We start from the raw sequence: 23,099 nt of genomic DNA, 5'->3' as shown, positions 1-23,099 counted from the left end.
TCTTGACCAGTGCAATTCTGACACCACGGAGAAGATACCAAGCAAGCCTTAATTCTGGGGATGAGGTAGGAGCTAATATCAATAGCAGGAAAAAAAAAGGAATTGTGATCATAACATCATAAGAATTCCTTCAGCATTTTGTGTGTGTTGCTTTAAATTAGCTATTTTTTTAGGAGGAAAAGCATATGGTAAAAATAGTCATTTGGAAGAGGGCCATTTTCAATGGGATGAGAACAGATCTAGCTTGGTCAAATTTGAATCCAAAATTGGAATGCAAATAGGGGAAACACTTTCAAAGAGGAGAGAGTTCGGGAATTGTTTAAGTACATTCCCACGAGAGAGAAAGATAGATCAAGTCAAGTCAGACCTCCCTGATGATCAAATGGAGAGTAAAATTAAGCTTAAGAAAGGGTTGGTATGACAGGTGGCAGTTGACAGTGTACTAAATTGAGTCCAGAGTTGAGAGATTTATATGGATAGATTGGAGAATCTCTCCTTGGGAAAAGAAGTTTGATAGATTGTGACAAGGGTATTTGAATCATGAGTCTAGTCAGGTCAGGGAGGGAGAAACTGGTCCTATTGGCAAACATTGAATGAAATTGAATGGCCAAAAAAAAGAAAGTGGCATGGGGATAAAGCTTTCCATGCAGAGTGCTTAAAATCATGAATGCCGTGTCAGTGTGTAGACGAGATAAAGTAGGTAAAAAAGAAGATTCATTGTGGCATTCAGAAAGTACTGCATAAATATTTAACAAGAAAGAATGAAAGAAAATTGGAGGACTTCAGGGAGAGAGTGAATGCATGTGATGCTGGATAAATCTGCCATAGAGCCAGCACAAATTTCAGGGGCTGAAATACCTTACTTGCCTTATCCTTTGGTGTATAAAGGAGACCATTCTGCTCCTTGGCCCATTGTCTCTTGATGGAGCTGTCCAATTACTTTCTACTTCCCTGTTTTTTTTCCCCCACTGGGCTCTTGAAAAGATTTTCCAATTCCCTTTTTTCATTTTAAATTTGGTTTTCTTCCAAGGTGAGAAACTCTGCTGTGAGGAAATCCCCAAAATAATTGACAGATATGGACAGACTAAGGGAGTGAGCAAGAAGTTTACAGAAAGAATATAATGTGAAGATCTTTAAGAAGGAAAGAAAAAGTTTTTAAAATAGTAAGGAACTAATAAATGCTGTATCAAAGAATATGGATGCTCTGGTACATTTAGTGTGTTATTAATCAAAGGTAGTACAGCAGGTGATTAGGAAGGTTTTGGAAACAAAACTGGTTTGCAATAGTGAGATTACACTTAAGAGTACTGCATTGGTTGGGTCTCTATTTCCTAGGACGTGGTGGAGGGCAGGTTGACTGTGAGATTCTTGGGATGAAGGTGTGATGTTTGAGAGGATATTGAGCTGAAGTTTGCAAAAATCGGGAGGTGGTGGTGTCTCATTCAAATATATAAGATTGTGAAGCAGGTTGATGGAACAGATACAGGCAGGTGCCTTCCGCTGGTGAGAGTATTTAGAACCATAGATCGAGAGAAGAGATTGTATCTTAGGATGCAGGAAGCTTTGGAATCTGCCTGTGTGAAGATTATGGGCAGGAAGTTGTTCAGGATGTTCAAGACTAAGGTTGATTTTTGTCCTAAATATCACTGGTGAGATCGCTTTGCATAGAGGAGAGAGACTGTCTTTTTATCGCTGGTGAGATCGCTCTGCGACAGAGAGGGAGAATGTTGCCCAGGTTTTCTGCATTTTGGATGTGGACTCAGACTCTGGACTTCCTTTCAGTCCCAGGTTTTTTTTTGTATGCTGTTTTTTTTTTCCCCCGCTCTTTCTCAATTTTTTTGTGTGTATGGACGAGGGGAATTTGGAGGTTGATGTGCTTGTTCCATTTTTTTCTCATTTTTTTGTGCAGGGAGGAGGAATTTGGGGGTTCATGATCATACTGCCTTTCCTTTCTTGGTTTCATGGCTATCTGGAGAAGAAGAATTTCAGAGCTGTATACTTTGGCAATAAATTAACCTTTGAAATATTGAAGAATGTTGAGGGATAGTGGGATCAACAGAAATGGACTTGAAGACGTGGTTTGGGTATGATCTTAGTAATTGTCTAACCATATGGGTTCTTCTGATACTGGTGCTCCTCATTCTTGTTGCCGCTGATAGCAATAAGACAAAGTGACTTCTAATTAAAGTACTAACTATACCATTCAAATATACAAGCATATCTTTGAAATAGAAAGCATAAAATGTGGGCTTTAACAAAGCACCTTCCAAGAGGACCATAACGTCAAATGTTATGAGTGCAGAGAGAATGGAGCAGAGGGCGAGACATGTATCTTCAAGGTGCGCCTGGGTTGATTGCCAGCGAGGAGGTGTCATTACTGATCCACACTGATTGTAGTCTCCCAATAAGGTAGCCAGGAATCTGTGTCTATAAAAATAAATGGCAGTGGGATTGGGTCTCAGGGCGGAATGTCCAGAACACAATCTCAATAGTTCAGTAAACACACAAGATTCTTAATGTTACTGTAAGAACCACATATTGCACATTGTGGAGGATACAGAAAATCCAGCATGATGAAGAGAGATCTCTATTACTACATTCCAATTAATATTGCATGGTGATGTTCTTCAGTAGACTCATTCACTACAATGGGAAAGTAAACTTTTTATACTAGATCATTATCAGGGAGGTAATAGGATTATATATTGTGACAAGTTGTGACTGTTTCTTTCCTACTGCAGTACAAAGTCAAGGGATCTACATTTCTGTATGCTGACTCAGCCAGTACTAATGTACTTACAGTATTTACAAAGAGAATCAGAGCCCTCTACAGGTAGTACAAGTGCACTGCATCTTCAGTTATACAAGTTTTCTATTCCAGTAAATTCAATTGCTATTTTGTTGAAAATGTGAAGTTTCTGTAGACGTGGGGTTTATTGTATTTAACCATCTGGGGCATTTTCATTCATTTAACACCCCCATGAAACAACACTCAAGCTTATATAAACACGAGAAAGTCTGCAGATGCTGGAAATCCAAAGCAACACACAAAATGTGAGAGGAACTCATCGGGTCTGGCAGCATATTTGGAAATGAATAAACAGTCGATGTTTTGGGCCCCAACCCTTCTTCAGGATTGGAAAAAAGGGGGTAAGACACCAGAATAGAAAGGTGGGGGGGGGGGAGGGAAGGAGGATCGCTAGGAGGTGATAGGTGAAGCCAGGTGGGTAAGAAAGATAAAGGGCTGGAGAGAAAGGAATCTGATAGGAGAGAGTGGACCACAGGAGAAAGGAAAGGAGAGGGGACCCAGGGAGAGGTGATAAGCAGGTGAGAAGAGGTAAAAGGCCAGAGTGGGGAATAGAAGAGGGGAGGGGGAGAGTAATTTTTTTTTAAACCAGAAGGAGAAATCAGCATAACTACTAATGTTTGATATGAGTTTGCATGGATCTTTTTAACATTTATAATCTACTAAATATTTAATTAAAATTAAATATTTTAATAAATCATGAAAAAATCTACAGTTGAAAATCTCTAATATAAGCAGAAATTGCTGGAAACACTCATTGCTGCAGGTATTATGCTGTCTGTATTTTCAGGAATTTCTGTTTTTATTTCTAGTCTAATGAATTTTGGCCAAGATGTCAAGATTCTGATTTGGTGATTAAGATATTCTCTCATTTGGTATTGTTTGAATAGATAATTCAAATAATGCCAAATGAAAGAATATCTTAATAATATCAACAAGCAACTTGAAAAAAAATTACCCTGGATATTGGCATGATCTCAAGTGGATTAATGTTGCTCATGCAGAATTACAAAGCTACCAAATTTGATGAATTCCAGCCCGTTAGACAAGTAGATCAGAGGTGCAAAATGTTAATTTACAGACAGTGCAGATATCAGAACTGTATCCTAACCACAACAAAGAAAAATGCAGCATCAGGACCCAGATGAAGTTTATAACCAATCAGATAATAGTAACATTAAGTCATTAGGAACATTCTGAACATTTCGTACAATTCAACCTGTTGATTCTACACTAATTTACCTTTATTACAGGCCAGGCATTGTGCAACTGTCAGCTTTAGTAATTTAGGTTCAATACTGATCTCCAATATGACGGAGCATTTGCATTTTCTTCCTGTGACTGAGTGAGTTTTCCTAGGTGCTCCATTTTCCTCCCACTTCCCAAAGATGAACTTGGTTAATGGCTACCAAAAGGTACCTGAAGTGAAAGTGGCAGGTTGGGAATTTGCAGGAAATAGTGAATAGTCATGCCTGAGTCCATAGGGAAACAAGCAGGAAAGTGGGATTGTTTTGAGAACTGACAACAGAATCATAAATGAATTTTGAAATGAATCCTCTTGCCTCTTGGTTACTTACTATATGCACAGTAAATGGGGTTAATTTACTTTTCCCTTTTGTGAAATGTAGTTGGGACAGATTATTTCTGTAAATTAGTTCTATCTGTTCTAGTACCAAAGGAAAAATTGGATATTCCAAATGGCCTCAAATCCTGAATCTTTTTAGAAAAAAATCAGGAACATTTAATAGAATCCAAGAGTTGTACCATCCCATCTTGTTCTTCACAACTTAGCAACTGAGTTTGTCTGCATTTCACCAAATCTGCCTAAGTTTTTCCTATCCATGTTGAATTTGTATCAGCTGCTACCACTTTCTCTGGCCATTTATTCCAAATACCCACTACTTCAGTGTGAAAAAATTTGCCCAGTGTTCCCCTTTCACTTTAAGCCTGTAGCTCTAGAATTCCGTACCCCTTTGGAGGTGGTGCTGGGGAGGTTGTGGAGGAGACTGACTATCTCTCCTATCTATGCTCTATGCCCTCATAATTTTTATAAACCTCTATCCCCTCAGCCTCCTATGCTCCAAGGTAAACAATCGCAATCTCTCCAGTCTGTCTGTATAATTCAATCTCACCAAAACAAGCAACATACTTGCAGATCTTTTTTTTTTGCACACACTCCAACTCAATTATATCCTTCCTAGAGCATGGTGACCAGAACTGCACACAATACTCCACGTGCAGTCTCTATAACATAATGTCCTAATTCCTGTACTCAGTGCTTCAGGTTGTTATTTATTGATTTCGGGTATGAACAAGTTCAAGTTTGAGTCAGCGATGATTGTGTAATCCTCCAAAGAGGAATAACCTGTTTTAAGAATAATACAAGTCGTAATTTGGTTTAGATAGTTTAAAAATTGTGTGCACTTAAGCACTGCAATCGTATATTTATTGGGTTATGCATATTGTGATTCAGTTTTATTTCAGAAAAACAGCTAAAAATAAAACTTTGATTGTAAATGTCTATTGGTTGGAGGAACACCACCTTCTATTCCATCTGTGTAGCCTCCAACCTGATGACATGAACATTGATCTCTTCAACTTCCCATCATGGTCCCACTGCCCTCTCCTTTACAATTCCCCATCCCCTTTTCTCTCTCACCTTATCTCCTTGCCTGCCCATTGCCTCCCTCTGGTGCTCCTCCCCATTTTTTCCATGGCCTTTTGTTCTCCTCTGTCGGACTCACCCTTCTCCAGCCCTGTATCTCTTTCATCGATCAATTTCCCAGCTCTTTACTTCATCCATCTCCCCCCCCCCCAGTTTCTTCTATCACCTCATCTTTCTCTCTCCCCCCCACAACATTTTAAATCTACTCCTCATCTTTCTTTCTCCTGTCCTGCCAAAGTGTCTCAGCCCGAAACAACTACTATTTTTGTCCATAAATGCCGCCAGACCTGCTGAGTTCTTCCAGCATTTTGTGTGTGTGGCTTGGATTTCCAGCATCTGCAGATTTTCTCTTGTTTGTGATTATATATTGTTGTTAAAATGAGAACCAAATAAAAATAGAGATATGAAAGACTACAAATGCTGGAAATCTGGACCTTTGAGAAATATCGGAGGACCTTTGAGTTAAGTAGCAACTATGGAGGGAAATAGACAGTTGGCATTTCGGATTGATACCCTGCATCAGCACTTGAAAGAAAGAGGGAGATAGTATAAAAGCTGGGAAAAGAGGTGGACCATGTGTTGGTTGGTGATAGATGGACTTAGGTGAGATAGGTTGATAGGCAGGTGGGGAGAAGGAGAGTGATACAAGAAGCTGGAAGGTGATAGGTGGAAGTGAGAAAGGGCTGAAGAAGGTGGAATCTGACAGGAGAGTCAGGAGAGTTCAGTGGACCATGGAATAAAGAAGGTGATGGGAACCAGCGGGCGGGGGGAAGAGGTAATGGGGCCAGTGGGAGCTAAATGGAGGAGGGATCAGAGGAGAAGTATGAGGGGCCAACCCCGAAGTATTCCTTAGTATTTAACATGTGAATGAATTGGTGTTGTTTATTGCACCAAGCATTCGCAGCATTGCCTGCTCTACATCAGTGAGACCCAATGCAAATTGGGGTATTGCAATGTCTGCCGTAACAGCCAGAATCTCCTGGTGGTCAACTATTTTAATTCCACTTCCCATCCACACCAACATGTCTGTTATCAGCCTCCTCTACTTTCAAGTTAAGGACAATCTCCAACGTGAAGGCATGTACATTGATTTCTCTGACTTCCAATAACTACTCCCCTCTGATTACCCTCTTTTATTTCCACCATTCTGATCTTTATGGAAGTAACAAAAATAATAGAAATGCTCGGCTAATCAGTCAATGACGGTAGAAAGAGAAACGATGTTTTCGATCAATGACTCTTCATCGTAAATGGAAAATTGTAGAGAAGATTTAACTTCTCCAGTTTTGATGAAGGTTCTTCACTTTGTTTTCCTCTTTGCATGGGTTACCTAATCTGCCAAGCATTCATGGCGCATTCAGCTTTTGATTCCAATTTCCAGCACCTATACTTTTTAAAGGAGTCAAAGTACGTTTATTATCAAAGAATGTAAGCAGTACACAACTCTAAGATTTCTCCAAACAGCCACAAAACAAAGAACGATAGAACCTGTTCAAAGTAAAGACATCAAACCCCTCCCCCACTCTCAAAAAATTGCACAAATGACAACAAATTTTTAAAAATTCAAATGAAAACACAGAAAATAAAACATAAAATCAAAAGGCATATTTTTGGTTCATCTCAGTGTTCATTATCTGCAGGCCACCCCATTCAAAAATTGCACAGAAATAGCAACAGAAAAAGGAGTGAACAGAAAATAGAACAAATCATAACATCCAGTCTACAAACCAGGTCAATTAAACCTTGCTCCTGCACCATCCTCAAACAGCATTGGGGCGGGGGGGTGGAGAGAGAGAGAGAGAGAGAGAGAGATCACTCGAACACAAGGACTTTCCCTCGGGAGCAGTGAGCGAGAGACCACCACATTCCTCCTGCAGCAGTGAGCAAGAGGCTGGTAGATGGCGCTGAACACCCGCTCGCCTTCTGTACTTGCGTCGATGCACTCTTCCTCGGTGCATTAATGGGCGAAAGGTGACTTTGATCAGCAAATTTGTTGATGATGCAAAGATTGGAGGTGTAGTGGACAGTGAGGAAAGATTTCAAAGCTTGCAGAGGGATTTGGACCAGCTGAAAAAATGGGCTGTAAAATGGCAGATGGAGTTTAATACAGACAAGTGTGAGGTATTGCTCTTTGGAAGGACAAACCAAAGTACATGGCAGGGCACTGAGGGGCGCAGTAGAACTGAGGGATCTGGGAATACAGAAGCAAACTTCCCTAAAAGTGGCGTCACAGGTAGATAGGGTTGTAAAGAGAGCTTTTGGTACATTGGCCTTTATAAATCAAAGTATTGAGTATAAGAGTTGGAATGTTATGGTGAGGTTGTATAAGGCATTGATGAAGCCGAATTTGGAGTATTGTGTACAGTTTTGGTCACCAAATTACGGGAAGGATATTAATAAGGTTGAAAGAGTGCAGAGAAGGTTTACAAGGATGTTGCTGGGACTCGAGAAGCAGATACAGAGAAAGGTTGAGTAAGTTAGGACTTTATTCCCTGGAGTGTAGAACAATGAGGGGAGATTTGATTGAGGTATATAAAATTATGATGGGTATAGATAGAATGAATGCAAGCAGGCTATTTCCACTGAAGCTAGGGGAGAAAAAAAACCAGAGGACATGGGTTAAGGGTGAAGGGCGAAAAGTTTAAGGGAACATTAGGGAAGGCTTCTTCACACAGAGAGTGGTGGGAGTGTGGAATGAGCTGCCAGATGAAATGGTAAATGCGGGCTCACTTTTAACATTTAAGAAAAACTTGGACAGGTACATGGATGAGAAGTGCATGGAGGGATATGGTCCGTGTGCAGGTCAGTGGGACTAGGCAGAAAAATGGTTCGGCACAGCCAAGAAGGGCCAAAAGGCCTCTTTCTGTGCTGTAATGTTCTATGGTTCTATGATTCTAGGTGAAGTCGATCATGGGCTCAGGCCCCATCTCCAGGCTTTCTGGCTCCCATGCCACACTTTTGCTTACGGCTTCTTGGAAAATGCACTACCAAAATGTAGCTAACAGGTTCCAAGAGTAGCAGAACCACATCTAAAATAAGAAGATGATGTAAAGGAATTACTTTGTGACCCATCTTGAGGATGTTGTGCTTGGTAGCCATCTTTGGTAACTTCAATTAATAGAAAACCTACTTTGCTACTGATGATAAAGACTATTTAGATTAGATTAGATTAGATTCAACTTTATTGTCATTGTGCTGAGTACAGATAAAAAGCCAATGAAATGCAGTTAGCATCTGACCAGAAATGCAAAGAATAGTGCTATTTACAAAATAACTGTGAATAAAAAGTAGGTGCTACAGCACACAAATATAAAAGTACTGAGATAGTACAATATGGGTGCAATACTGCTTAGTGCTGTGATGTGAGGTTCAGCAGGGTCACAGCCTCAGGAAGGAAGCTCTTCCTGTGCCTGCTGGTGCAGGAGTGGAGGCTCCTGTTGTGCCTAACGGATGGGAGGAGAGTAAAAAGTCCATGGTTAGGGTGAGATGCATCCTTGATAATGCTTTTCGCCCTGCCCAGACAGCGTTTATGGTAGATGTTCTCAGTGGGGGGCAATTGGGTGCCGATAATCCGCTGGGCAGTTTTCACCACACGCTGGAGTGCTTTGCGGTCCGATATGGGACAATTGCCATACCACACTGAGATGCAGTTGGTGAGTATGCTCTCAATGGTACAGCGGTAAAAGTCCGTCAGTATCCTGGGACAGAGGTGAGCTTTCTTGATGATCCGCAGGAAATAAAGGCGCTGTTGTGCCTTTTTGATCAGGATGGAGGAGTTCGGGAACCAGGTGAGATCCTCGGAAATGTGGACACCAAGGAATTTGAAGCTTGATACACGCTCCAGTAAGCTCCGTTGATGTAGATGGGGACGTGAGTGTGGCTGTGAGAAGGTTGTAACTGGTTGCCTAGAGAAGTTGCCTTGCTATGTTCCAGGCCTGATCTATTGCATCCCCTAATCACTGGAAATGTATGAAAATGAATAAATCTGTTAACTGGACCTTGATCACCAGAGAAGAGCAAACAAAAATTTCAACTATACTGTTCATTTCATAGTTGACCACAATCCTGTATTAGGTTTATTGCTTCGTTGTTTCAATTATTTGAACAGATTCAGTATAATTTTTTGTCTATCTGGAGCATACCAATTCAACATGGAAATGTACCAATATTGGTTTCAGCTATTTGTTAGCTGTAAGGGCAATGTTATATGTAATGTTAAAATAATATATACTGTATGTATATATAAAATCAAATTAGCAGCCAATTTGCTTGCCTGTGAATGTTGCTTCCTTCAAAACACATGGTATCACTTGTTGCTACCAAAGTGTGTCAAAATTTCCACATCTAAATGGTGGAACTTTAAACCAAAAGCTTGAGTGCTTGTATTAAAGTCTACCATGTCCATAAATCTGGATATTTGATTTCAGCATAAAACTGTGGCCCAAATAGATAATGATAGTTACACACACAAAATGCTGGAGAAACTTAGCAGATCAGGCAGCATCTATGAAGGGTAATAAAGGAGTCAACCTTTTGGGCTGAAATCTTTCATCAGGACTGGTAAGGAAGTGGAAGAAGCCAAAATAAGAGGAGGGGGAAGGGGAAGGAGTACAAGGTGGCAGCTGATAGGTGAAGCCAGGTGAAAGGGAAAAGAGGTGGGTGGGTGAGGGAAGATGAGTGAGAAGTATGGAGGTGATGGGTGGAAAAGGTAGAGGGCTGAAGAAGGAGAAATCTGGTCCACGAGAGAAAGGAAAGGAGACACCAGAGGGAGGTGATAGGCAGGTGAGGAGAAGAGATGGGGTAAGAGGGGAGCCAGAATGGGGAATAGGGGAGAAGAGAGAAATTACCAGAAGTCATGGAAATCAGTGTTCATGCTGTCAGATTGGAGGCTACCCAAACGGAATAGAATTAATGATTGCATCAGGCAACTGCTTAATGAGCCCAACATGTCAATGGTTCTCCCCCACCTGGCATCTTCTCTCTTCTTTTCCAGTCTTGATGAAGTGTCTCAGCCCAAGATGTGGACTGTTTATTCATTTCCACAAAAGCTGCCTGACCTGCTGAGTTCCTGCAGAATTTTGTGTGTGTTGCTTATCGGCCTAAATGTGCAACTTGGTAGCAATTTCAGATGGCCTCAATTGTTGACTGTTTTTGTCAGTGCTGTCCGAACCACACTCCAAGATTGGACCAAGACAAGGTCAGGGTCAAAGTGTGAATAAGCTGTCTGCTGAACTTGTGCCAGGCTCAGACAGTTGAATACAGAGGAATGGCTGTAAGGGTTCTAAGTAAAAATGAGGTAATTTATTGTTTTAATTGATTTTATTTGTATTTTAAATACAGTGGATTCTGGTTAATCAGGGCCATTGGTTAATCGGTGCAGTCATTTATTTCAGACAACTCTAAAGAACAAAAATTAATTGAGAAAATGGCCGGGATACCTTTCATTTTTTTGGGACACTATGCTATTTAGTTGGAACAGGAGACTGTTAAAAACAGTTTCTAGCTAGCATTAGTCACGTGCACTTGTGTAGCCGTTAGACACTACACCGTGCTTAGAGTGAACAGTTTTTAAATAGCATCATTTACGTATGTTTGTGTTCAAAAAGCAATGATTTTAGTCACTGATAGTTGGCGAGAAATAAGCAGTAAGTCGATACGGAACTATTCTGTTCACTATGGTTTCAAGCATTCAGGCTTGCAAGATGCGAGAAATGGCCGGGAGAGAAATTGAAACGATTTCACTTCTTCAGCAAGTTAGGAACTACAAAGAATTTGAGGGTATCAACATCATACAATTGTCAAAAGCATTGTATGAAGGCAGTCCATTATCTGCACTAGGTGTCTGTGTTAATTTTCATTTACGGTCAATCAAAAGAACACAGCAGCGTGCAATTCTTCCATTGATTACTGTTAGGAACTAATACACAGCTTTATAATACTGCAGTATACTGGTAGTGTTCTAATTTGTTCAGTATTTTGTTTAAAAACATAATTTGGTACTCAGGTAAAATTAATTTTTGTGTTTATCCCTTTTTAACAGTTTCCATGAACTTTGGATAATTGAGGCAGCTGCTTAATTGGACCAAAATGTATTGGTCCCATTGTGTCCCAATTAACCAAAATGTAATGTATTCTTTTATTTTGCAATTTTTGATTTTTAATATATATAATTTTTTTTTAACTTGGGGTTATTCGAAGTCCTGAACAGCTTTGGTAGTCAGTTATGTCTTTAAAGATTGTCTTAGCTGGCAATTTTTTTGTAAATACATTTTGTTCTGTTTGGTACACATGATAGTGTTCATCTAACTTCCTCTCATCATCCATGGCCTTGCAATTTTGAATTGTGATGATTTTGAGCTGACGTTTGATGCTGAATGTTATGTTGAAAGGAGTGTGGTTAGCTCGATGATGGCAAATTAAAATTCATTTGGATCTGTTCTGACTTGAAAAGGACCAGTGGATGAGTGGAATTGTAAGGACATTACTCTTAGTAAGGAAATCATAAGCAAGACAATAAAGTCTAGTTGAAGGGTTTCAAATCGGAATGTAAATTATCCATTTCCCTCTACAGATACACTGAGTTCCCCCAGATTTGTGCTCCAGATTCCAGCATCTGCAATCTCAAAATTCAAAATAAGTTTTGTTAGAGTACATGTATCTCACCACATACAACCTTGAGATTCTCTTTCCTGCAGGTATACTCAGAAAATATATAGAATATACTCGTATAGAACTGTAATCTCCTGTCTCTGGGCAATAAAGTTTGATTGTTTTGCTACAAATATTTGAGCCTCTTTTGATATATTTAAAATCCACAATACATCTAATACAATTGTTCATAGACATCTGATTAATTTGTTGTAGGCATTATAAAAATAAGGTACTGTTCTGGATGCTAGTAGCTTTTCTTGGTAATCAGTTAAGGTATACATCGTCAAGATTATATAAAGAATTCCAAACGTCACAGAGGAAAGGCATTCTATTTATCCTACAAAGGTCTTCTTTGGTTAAAAACCCTGTGGGGCTCAGTGGACTTGGGGTGCATCACTGATTGTAGAAAACCTACTGCTAACACTATATTCAAAATTATCCTAATTATCCATGTTTTCAAAACCATAGTTTAATAAATTTTGAGCTAAAGTTTAGGTGTTTGTGATGTACATTGGAAATCAAGTAAATTTTGGAAATTATTTATTTTGTGCAGAAGAGGGCCCAAATAATCATTATTCAGCTTTATTTTTTCTGCCAGTCCTAGCAGTAGTTTTAGAAATAACATTAGTGTTCCAAGTGGCTGGCCTGCAAGTCTTCCAAAGCTGCTGCAATAATCCAAACCTTTAATCCATGAGAAGAAGTGGAATTGCTGCTATCAGCTTTATTAATAAAATACGGAAGAAATTTTGGATCTGTATGTTAAGTTTTCTTAGATTGCAGATATTAATTATGAATGTCTGCGTATGATATTTTGGCATAAGATCTTACATACAGTACACAGAATAGGCACCTTAATAGCCACATTTTAAAAGGAAAGTAAAACTTGTTCCTTGCTGCTGATGAGGAATCCTGCTTACATAGGACGTGAGCCACGATGCCATGCTATATTTTTGTAGCCTTATTTCAAATGTAGTTTTTGACTGAAGTTTCCTCCTGCAAACACAAAGTTAGTGAAGTATTTAAAGGATTGAAATTGGGTTCTTTAACTGCAACTGGCCTTCATTAAGAAAACTGGCTTTAAGATTAGCTTCAGTAACAAAAGTAGCCATTCTGTACTTTGCTTAAGGAGAGCCTTATTAATCAACTTCATCTAGTTGGAAAGCTTTACAAAACAAACTTAGCAAACACTGGAAATCTAAGATAAAGCAAATAGCAACTCGGCCAATAAGGCAGCATCTCTGGAAAGAGATATGAGGTTAATGTTTCGGGTCAAAGACCTCTTCAGAACTGGAAAACAACCAATGGACTCAGTTTCAAGGTCTTTTCATCTCATGCTATCGATATTTGTTGCTTGCTTATTATTATTATTATTGTTAATAATTTATTTTGCATTCTGGTTGAACACTCTGGGTGGTTTTTCATTGATTCTGTTATGGCTATTCTATAGATTTATTGAGTACGCTCACAAGTAAATGAATTTCGAGGTTGTATATTGTGACGTGTATGTACTTTGATAATAAATTTACATTGAACAAATCAGTTTTAATTTGCAGAGAAGGTAGGATTGCTATGGATAGAACAAAGGGTGTATCAGTGAAAAGGTGAAGTCACGGTTCACCCTCTTATGATAATGGGAAGAGTTAAGAGAGGATCGGAACATGAAACTAAAGTAATGAAATTGGAAAGTAAGAATACAATCAAAGGAATACAGACAGCTATAGCACATGCCCTTGTAGGTCAGGCTATACTAATGCTAAGCAAAGAATTGAGCCAATATTACAGAGGGATTTCTTAACACAAAATTATTTATTTTCACATGGAAAGTTAGATTGAATATGCTACTTACCAATGTAAAAGTTTTCGTAGGATTTATCAAAATAAGTTAGTGAAGTTCAACTGAAAACAACACCATTTTATTCGTTTGTCAGTACCAACCACAGATTGATGAATCAGAATTGGGTTTATTATCACTGACATATTTCATGAAATTTGTTGTTTTGCAGCAGCAGTACAGTAGAAATATAAAATATACTATAAATTACAATAAGAACTTGGAGTATTGTGTGCAGCTCTGGTCACCTACTGACAGGAAAGGTATCAATAAGATTGAAAGAGTGCAGAGAAAATTTACAAGATTGTTGCCAGGACTTGAGGGCCTGAGTTACAGGGAAAGGTTGAATAGATTAGAACTTTATTACTAGAAAAATAGAGGGCTTATGGGTAAGCCGAGGAAGTTCTAAGTTAAGGACATGCTTGGCACAGCTTTGTGGGCCGAAGGGCCTGTATTGTGCTGTAGGTTTTCTATGGTTATTCCCTAGAGCAAAAGAGAGTGAGGGGAGATTCGATAGTGGTATACAAAATTACGAGGGGGATAGACAGAGTAAATGCGAGCAGGCTTTTTCAGCTGAGGTTGGGTGAGATTAGGAGTCATGGGTTAAGGGTGAAAGATGAAATGTTTAAGGGGAACATGAGGGAGAGAGAGTTCTTCACTTAGAGGGTGGTGAGAGTGTGGATCAAACTGCCAACGGAACTGGTGGATGCAGGTTTGATTTCAAAATTTAAAATAAATATTATATAGGTTCATGGGTGGGAAAGATATGGTGGCACAGGTACGAGTCGATGGGACTAGGCAGTGTAGCAGGTCGGAATGGAGTAGATTCGTCAAAGGCAAAAAGAGAACAAAAAATCGCTCAATTTTTAAGTAAGACGCTCTTATTCGTAGATTGTTGGTGGTGCCTTGTGATTTAAAAGTAGGCTGATGGATTTCCCTCTCTTCCTCTTTCTAGAGCACATGAAAAATTAGGTATTAAATTTCAATTTTTGTTTGTTAATTGATAATTAGTAACACTTTGAAAGGTAATTAAAATGGATTATAGTATTTGTAATAGCAGTTCAAAAAGTTTGTAAGAGTTATAAATAGTGCTAAGAGTTAGTGTCTAGTTTTTATGTAGTGTGCTGTGGAAAATTTGATATAAAGTCAACATCAGTACAAAACTGAGTCTCGGTAGTTAAATTCTTCCACAGAATAACCACTGGATCGATTTCACTCATCATATATTTTGCACCAGTATATTTTGAAGAGGATTTGAATGTCATCTTGTGGCTTTTAGGCTCTTTTTGTTTTCATTGGTGCAATTAAATTTTTAATATAAAGGACAATATTTTATCATACAGCACAGAACTCTTCAATCCACCTCAGACTGATCATGATGCCCATTTATGTTAATACAATTTTCCTGCATGAGGGCATATCCCTCTATTTTTCAAGTACCTGTCTAAATGTTTTTTTAAAAGTTGTAATTGTACCTGTCTCTACCACCACCTTTGGCAGCTTGGTCCCTCTAAATACCATCCTCTGATGAGAAAAATCTTGAATCGCCTTTTAATTTCTCCCCTATCTCCTCAGACCTCTGCCCTCTAGTTTTGGACTCCCTACCTTGGAGTAAAAGAGAGTCTAATTATCTATGCTGTCTATATCCGCCATCATCTTATAAACCTCCTTAAGGTCATCTATCAGCCTTCTGTGCACCAATAAGAACAAAACCAACCTATCAATCTCTCCATGTAACTAAACCCCTCCATTCCAGGCAACATCTTTCTGAATCTTTAATACTACCACATTCTTCAGCTTTCATATTATGATCACTGCTTCCCAAGGATTCCTTTACCTTGAGCTCCCTAATCAGATTTAGTTCATTACACAACACCCCATCCAGAATTGCCTATCCTAGTGGGCTCAACCACAAGCTGGTTTAAAAAGCTATCTTATGGGCACTCCACAAATTCCCTCTCTTGGGGTCCAGCACCAATCTGATTTTCCCAATGTACCTGCATATTGAAATCTCCCCCGCTCCCCCTGCCGACTAATGTAACATTGCCCTTATTATGTCTTTTCTACTTCCCATTGAAATTTATATCTCACATCTTGGCTACTGTTCAGGGGCCTGGTATATAACTCCCATCGGGGCCTTTTTACCCTTGCAATTTCTTAGCTCTATCCACAAGGAATTTGCACTTTCTGATCCGATGTCACTTCTTTCTAAGGATTTGATTTCATTTTTTCCAACAGAGCCACCTACACCCTCTGTCTACTTGCCTGTCCTTTCAGTACAAGTAGTATTTTTGGATGTTAAGCTCCCAACTATGATCATGTTTCAGACACATTGCAGCAAGTTAAAATAAATAAATAAATAATATAGTTTTGACTATCAGTTCTAATTTCATCGTATTTTCCTGACTTGGGTAATTCTTAATTTGAAGGAGGAAAATCGTTTTTTCCCAAATAGCCACTTGTAAGCTGATATATTTGATTTTTGGTAAAGAATCTGGAGCATGAAGTGCACATTAGTGTGTGATATCAGAGTAGCAAACTTAGTTTGAGTTGTTTCATTTGTCACAGAAACTTGTGATTGCCAAGGTTGTTTGGTGGTATTATTAAAAGAAATATTAATGGTATAAAAATGCAAATCCCCCACAATAATAATTAAGTTGTTTTTCATAATTAATAGTCGATGTCTGATTCCACACAGTACGATTTATTAGAAAGTGATGGAATTTGTTTAAATGAAACAAGCAGGCACAGGCTACCTGGCCCCTCAAAGCTTGCCATGTGTCCCAGACCTCAGTTATTACATCCCATCTTCCCGTAACCCTTAATTTGCTGTTCCTGTTATAAACTTTTATGAATCTCAAATAAAGCCTTATAGGAGAATGTAATTGTTCAAGTTCTGAATTAACAGCAGTAAGTTAGGCAAATAGTATTACAAACTTGGAAAGTTTCAAGCGGTTCCCAGGTTGTGTAAGGTTTGAGTGCTGTCCGTAAGCTAGTTTCTCTGCAAGTCAGAAATCTTCGTTTTCCAAAGTAATCCATGTTGTATTGTTCTAGATACACTTGCTAATAATTATTTTAATTTTATTAATCACCCTATCACTACCCATAATTCGACTAATAGAATGTATGCTGTGTCTAGTCATTAATGAACGCAGGTTCCAACATCTCTGTGAAATGCAGTTGTTAAGTTGGAAATGTGGTCATGAACTGAGTTCCCACCAGGCAGAAGGTGGCTGCAGGATCCATGAGCTCCATCTCACCAGTGTCCCAGGCATGTATTTGTATGTCCCAGCTGTACATAAATTGGGGAGCACCTGTGACATGAAGCACATCATTAAAACTAAGTTTATAAAAATACTTTATGCAAATCATCCCTTTTTTTAAGCTTGAAGTGTTAGTTCGGGCATTATGGTTTTGGATCAATATTATGTTTTAGACACGAGATGTGGGATGAATACAAGTTGTATCTATGCTGCTAGGTTTTTATTGTGCACACCTTTATTATGTTGTTTGAAATGCTGGCTCACCAGTTCCAAGAACAAGCCGTGCAGGAAGCAGCGAGATTGTTTACTCCAGGCTTGCGCAATGCCCATGACATATTACAACCTGCCCATTGAGTTTTGAACTGTAGTGTTGATTGTAAAAGACATGTGACACTTCCCTTTTCCAACAGACCATAAAAATATACGTTGTAAGAGAAGAAGCGACTTCTCCGCGAGCATTGTAGAGGGCGCTGGTGGCAACAGCTACTCAGAAACCTGCTGTAACTGAGGGCGTCCATGTTGTGGCGTAGTTGAATTAAGTTAAAACAGAGGGGTTGTCAAGTTTTTTTTTGGTTTGGAAGAACCCCTGCCACCATGCATCCCAAATCTAAGCCGAAGTAGAAATAAAAATCAACCCCGCAACCCTCGGCGGACTGCTGGTGTGGTGGGAAAGGAGATTGGTGTTGTGTGAGGAGGGGTTGCTCCTTCAAGTCCTACGCCGATACGCGGCAGATCGGACGACCGGCCGCTTTCGGCTGGATCCCGCCGCGCCGGAGTCGCGAGCTGCGGGCGGTTGACTGGCGGCGCGGTGCGCGCGCAGCGGGGCCGAGCCTCGTCTCCGCCTCTGTGCATTGTGGGATGGCTGGACTTTAATGACCGCCATGTTGGCCATGGCGTATTGAAGCCGACAAAAGGAACCCAAACGGACCCGGGGCGAAAAAACGCCTTTCTTCCGCTTACAACCCCGCTTTCTCTTCACGGAATGGAACTAGGACCTCCAGACTCTCATCCATGATAGGTTCCAGGCGGCTCCGTGTATGTTTTACTGGGTATAGGCGTCAACATTTCATCGGCTGTTGAAAAAAAGCGCATCTTATATATATATTTATATATTTCCTTCCACCATCACCGATTCCCCCCCTCCCCTTTCCCCACCACCCCCTCCTCCCTCCCGCGGTGGTGTTTGGGTTTGTAATTCGCCGCGAATACGCACACACAAACCGAGGGAGAGCCGAGAATAATGAGCAAACTGTCGTTTCGGGCAAGGGCGCTCGATGCATCGAAACCCCTGCCCGTGTATCGGTGCGAGGACTTGCCGGATCTGCACGAATATGCCTCAATCAACCGAGCCGTGCCCCAGATGCCTACGGGGATGGAGAAGGAGGAGGAATCGGTAGGTAGACGGCGAAGATCGCGGTGTTCTGCGTGTCTTTTGTGTGTCTGTGTGTTTTTATATCATTCCCCCCGGTCGGCTTGTTGTGTCTGGGGTGTGTGCTGTGTGTGCGCAGCTTGCGCGGCCGCCATTACACGGCTCTCGCTCGCTTCCTCCCAAACATGGGGCCGGGCCGCGGAGACGCAGGCGGCCCCGGAACCACCCACATTCCTCATTCCTCGGCTCTGGAAATCGGTGCCAGCCAGCCTGCTGCTCTGCCCATGGGCTCTGGGGGGCGGCCAGAGTCCATTCATTGACGGGGTCCCGTTTGTTTTGTTTGGTTTTTGTTTTCGCGGAGAAGAGAGATTTGTTTTTTTTCACCTCTTGGAGTACAAAAGGTCACGTGATTGTTCAGGGGCAGCCATTTTGTTGTTTCTCCGTGTCTCTGGGTTGGGCGCGAGCGGCGGCAGTGGCCGCTCTGGGCAGCAGGGTGGCGCTAGAGAGCGCGGCTCCGGCTGGAGGGGGTTGCGGCTCTCCGGGGCTGGGGGGTGTGCGTGTGCGTTTCAGAAACTCCGCTCTCATGCATGCAGGCTTCGTGCTGCTGTTACGGCTTGCACCAATATCTTACGGTCTTGTGAAGCGTTTGAGTGCTGGCAGGCACGATCGTGGAAGGATATTGTTTTTATCTCGACACGTGCGCGAGTTATGGCATACTGCAGTTGTACGTTAGTGTATGCCCAGAGATTTTAAACTCTCATTAAACTTTGTAATTTTTTGCTCAAGTTTTGTAGAGTAGTTAATATGGGACGTTGACGGACTGGCAATAGTTGTCTTGCATTAATGTTTCTAAATGAAAGTTGTGTAATATTCAATAGTGTATTTTCCTCAAACGTTGCAGTGGAATTTGTTGCAGTCCTAGAATTTGTACTGTTTTGGTGCGAAGAGGCCACATATTCCAGTTATTACAGAATTAAAATTATTCAGTATACACTCTAATCGAAATCCGAAAATATATATATTCAGGGAGCTAAAGCAGTATGAAACTGTTGGTTACGGCTGATGTTCCAGCTTTAAGAATTGTATACTGATATTATTGATTTGGCAACTTGTCTCCTCACTCTCCCACCCGCCCCCCTTTACCTTAGTATTTGTTTGAAAGTATCTTGTTGGACTAATCACTGGTACCGCCCATACCGTTGTGAGTTTCTCAACTCCTGTTATCACTGTGCAGTTTATATGTTCTCAACACGCAACTGCCTTTGTAAGGAACTTCAGCACGGAAATAGGTCCTTTGGGCAACTGAATCTGCGCTGCCCATCAAATTCACTAATCTGGCCCGAACTCGATATTGCCTTCAACTCCCCTCATTCTACCCACTTGGGGCACTTAACCAACCGGCCTGCAACTCACTGGGATGTGAGAGTGTTCAAAGTCAGCAACATTGAAGGTGGTGATTAAACCTGGATGGGTCTGCAGCTTTGGGGAGAGTGATTTTTAGGGTATTTTCATAGATGAAATGCAAATTATGTAATATTTCATTGATCAATTTAAATAGAACCTATGGCTTTAATAGATAGGTGTGTATGTTGGAAAACCATGGATCATGTCTGAGACTAAACCTTTAGCTAAAAGGGGTGCATTTTAACCATTGCCCTGGAAGTTACATGTTCTTTATACAGTTTTTTTTAAATGTGAGCGAAATATAAACATGAGAAAGTTTACAGATGCTGGGAATCCAAAGCAACACACAATGCTGGAGGAAAAATTTTGGCCTACTGGGTTTGAAATTCTATATAAACTTTGTATGTCCATTTGCTTTAGTGTTTGAAATCTGGTATGCAGCTTTCACTTTCAGAGTGCCTCCACATTTTTTCACAACCAAAGGAATTATCTTTGAAATATTAATAAATTACCTTAATCATCCAAATGACATGTAAACTGTAGTTTTAATTAATCTGAGGGAGCCTTTGGAAACAAATGCCATTGGACACTTAACAGGGAATCAAAGGGTGGTAGCACACTTCAAAGGCTATGATCAGGTTTGATGCATTCAGCTGTTGTTTTAGTGTGGGAATGGTGCAGTGACACTTTCTTTCAGATAAGATGTTAAACTGAAGTTCTACCTATCTCTTGGATTAATGATTTTTGTGGCTGTATTTGGAAAAGACTAGTGGAGTTAACCCAGTATTATTAGTTTTGTCATCTTTGTATAGAGGTTATGAGATGAGTTAGTTACCTTAGGGCAGTTAACATTGTGGTTGCCACACTGGACAATTGATAAAAGTGTATGTTGTGCTTCTGACTTGGGCAAGTATGGTGCTATTGAGCCAGTGGTAGAGTATTTCAAAGAATGATTGAAACTGTTTGCCAATATGTTGAAATTGGCATTCAAGTATTGGACAACCATACAGCACATAAACAGATCATTTTGGGTCACCTTGTCCATGCTAACTGTATCTATCCCTCTATTCCTTTTCTAACTAAGTACCCATTCAAACATGTTTTATCTGTTGTATCTGTTTCTATTACCTCCTCTGCCATATTCAGATTTTCATGACTCAATGGGGGGGGGGGCGGGGAATAGCCCTTGTATCTCCTTAAATTTCTCCCCCTCACGTTAAACTATAGCCACTAGTTTTAGATTCGTCTGCTCTAGTTAAATGTTCTGACTGAATATCCTATCTTTGGCCATCATAAGTTTTAAAACTGCTAAGGTCACCATTTGGCCTCCTACGTTTTAGTGAGATTAAATTTGACCTTTTTTGCTTGGCACCATAACCTTCCATTCTGGGCAATGTCCTGGTGAATCTTTTTGACACTGTTGTTACCACATCCATCCTGTAGTATGGTCTGATCAAAGTTTTCTACAACTGCAACATGACATCCCAACCACTGTTACTCGGTCCTTGGCCTATGAAGGCAAGCTTGCCGAACACTGCCTTGACAATCCTGTGCATCTCTGTTGCTGCTTTCAGGAGATTGAGTTCTCTCTGTACATTGTTGCTCCTGAGGCCCTTGCTATCTACATGATGTGTAATATTTAATATATTCTATTAGTATTTCACCTTCCCAAATGCCAATTACATTTTTTCCTGTTTTATGGGAAATTGCCAATAAATCTGTTGTACGTGAATTGTATTTCATTTGAAAAGTACAAATTAAGCATGCTAATTACTCGAATTGATTTCTAAAATCTTTAATTTATGCTTTCAGCTCTCTATGTAAATTGATATGATAGGTTGGTCCATTTTGTCGACCAGTATTCTGTTATAGGTGAAGCAAAGCATATACCACCAAGCTCAAGGATAGCTTTAGTTCCATGGTTATTAGACTCTTGATCTCTGAATCTACCTTGTCTTGACCCTTGCACCTTACTAGCTTCTCACTGTAACTAGTTACATGTGACAATAATAAGTGTAATATTTATTATTAGAGCTTAATTTCTTAGGAAAAATATGTTTGTAACACTACCTCATTTAAAAAAATAGATACTGAATTATCTTCTGTCAAATATAATTAAGTGATGCTATTTCATGAGTGCTATAATCCAAGGAGTTTGATTTTGGTGCATTTATAAAGTTTTTCATGGTAAGTTGTAGTTCATTTAGGGATGCACTAAGCAGAGATCCAACTTTGGCTTCATTAAATTAAAATATTCCCAATATAATAGAGGTGGCTGAATATATTGATTCAGAATGTAATGCTTTTGTACTTGGGCAATATAATATCAGCACAGCAGCTGATGGGTGAGATTAGTAGAAATCTGTTCAGATTCTGGAGCAGTGTCTTCTTGTGATTATTTCTGTTCTGTGTGTGAATGAAAAGTTTGGAAATATCTCAGATTCATACATGGTTCAAATATTTATTTAAGGATATCCAAAATATGAATTGTAATTTAAAATGTGCACTTCAAAAATCAACTTAAAATAGCTGACACTTTTAGTAGAAATGCTGCATCAGGATCTGAATTGTTCAAGAATTTTGACTATCCTTCCACCACCCTCACCAACAGATGCTTATCAAACCAATGGATTCCTCCAGCAAGTTGTTACTCCATATTTCAGCATCTGCAATCTTGTCTCCCCTCCCTTTTATACTTGGATAATAAGAGTTTCAGAAATCAGAGCAGGATAGGCTATCTGGCCCTTCGAGACTTCTCCACTTTTTGATACAATTGTGGCTGATCTGGTCATCTATTCAGTTCTACCTAGATGTGTTTAGCCTATAACCCTTAATTCCCATGGCAGCTAAAAACCTCTGTAACTGTCTCGTAAATATATTTAATGAGATGGCCTCTACTGCTTCCTTAGGTAGCGAGTTCCACAGATTCACTGTTTTCTGGGAAAAGCCGTTTCTCCTCATCTCCATCCTAAATCTATTCCCCTGAATCTCGAAGCTATGTTTCCTCAGTCTCATTTACTAGTGGAAACAACTTCCCTGTCTCTATCTTATTTAACCCTTTCATAATTTTATGTTTCTGTAAAATCCCCCTCTGTCTTAAGAAATCTAGC

General features: G+C 40.0%; 1 protein-coding gene across 2 annotated transcripts in view; it reads left to right on the top strand.

Moving 5' to 3' along the window:
• The window catches only part of LOC140195516 (enhancer of polycomb homolog 1-like), a 201,790-nt gene that overhangs the window by 59,804 nt on the left and 118,887 nt on the right, over positions 1-23,099 (top strand). The window contains exon 1 of one of the 2 annotated variants that reach the window (XM_072253971.1): positions 17,781-18,609. The exons of the other annotated variant lie outside the window; for it this stretch is intronic. Within the exon in view, the coding sequence (XP_072110072.1) occupies positions 18,457-18,609 (153 nt within the window). The 5' untranslated portion in view covers positions 17,781-18,456. Of the gene's footprint in view, positions 1-17,780; positions 18,610-23,099 lie in introns of those variants that run through there. 2 annotated transcript variants of the gene reach the window in all.

This window comes from Mobula birostris, chromosome 3 (genome assembly GCF_030028105.1).
Source record: "Mobula birostris isolate sMobBir1 chromosome 3, sMobBir1.hap1, whole genome shotgun sequence".
In the NCBI taxonomy this organism is placed as follows: Eukaryota; Metazoa; Chordata; class Chondrichthyes; order Myliobatiformes; family Myliobatidae; genus Mobula; species Mobula birostris.
This window is presented reverse-complemented; position numbering and strand designations above follow the sequence as displayed.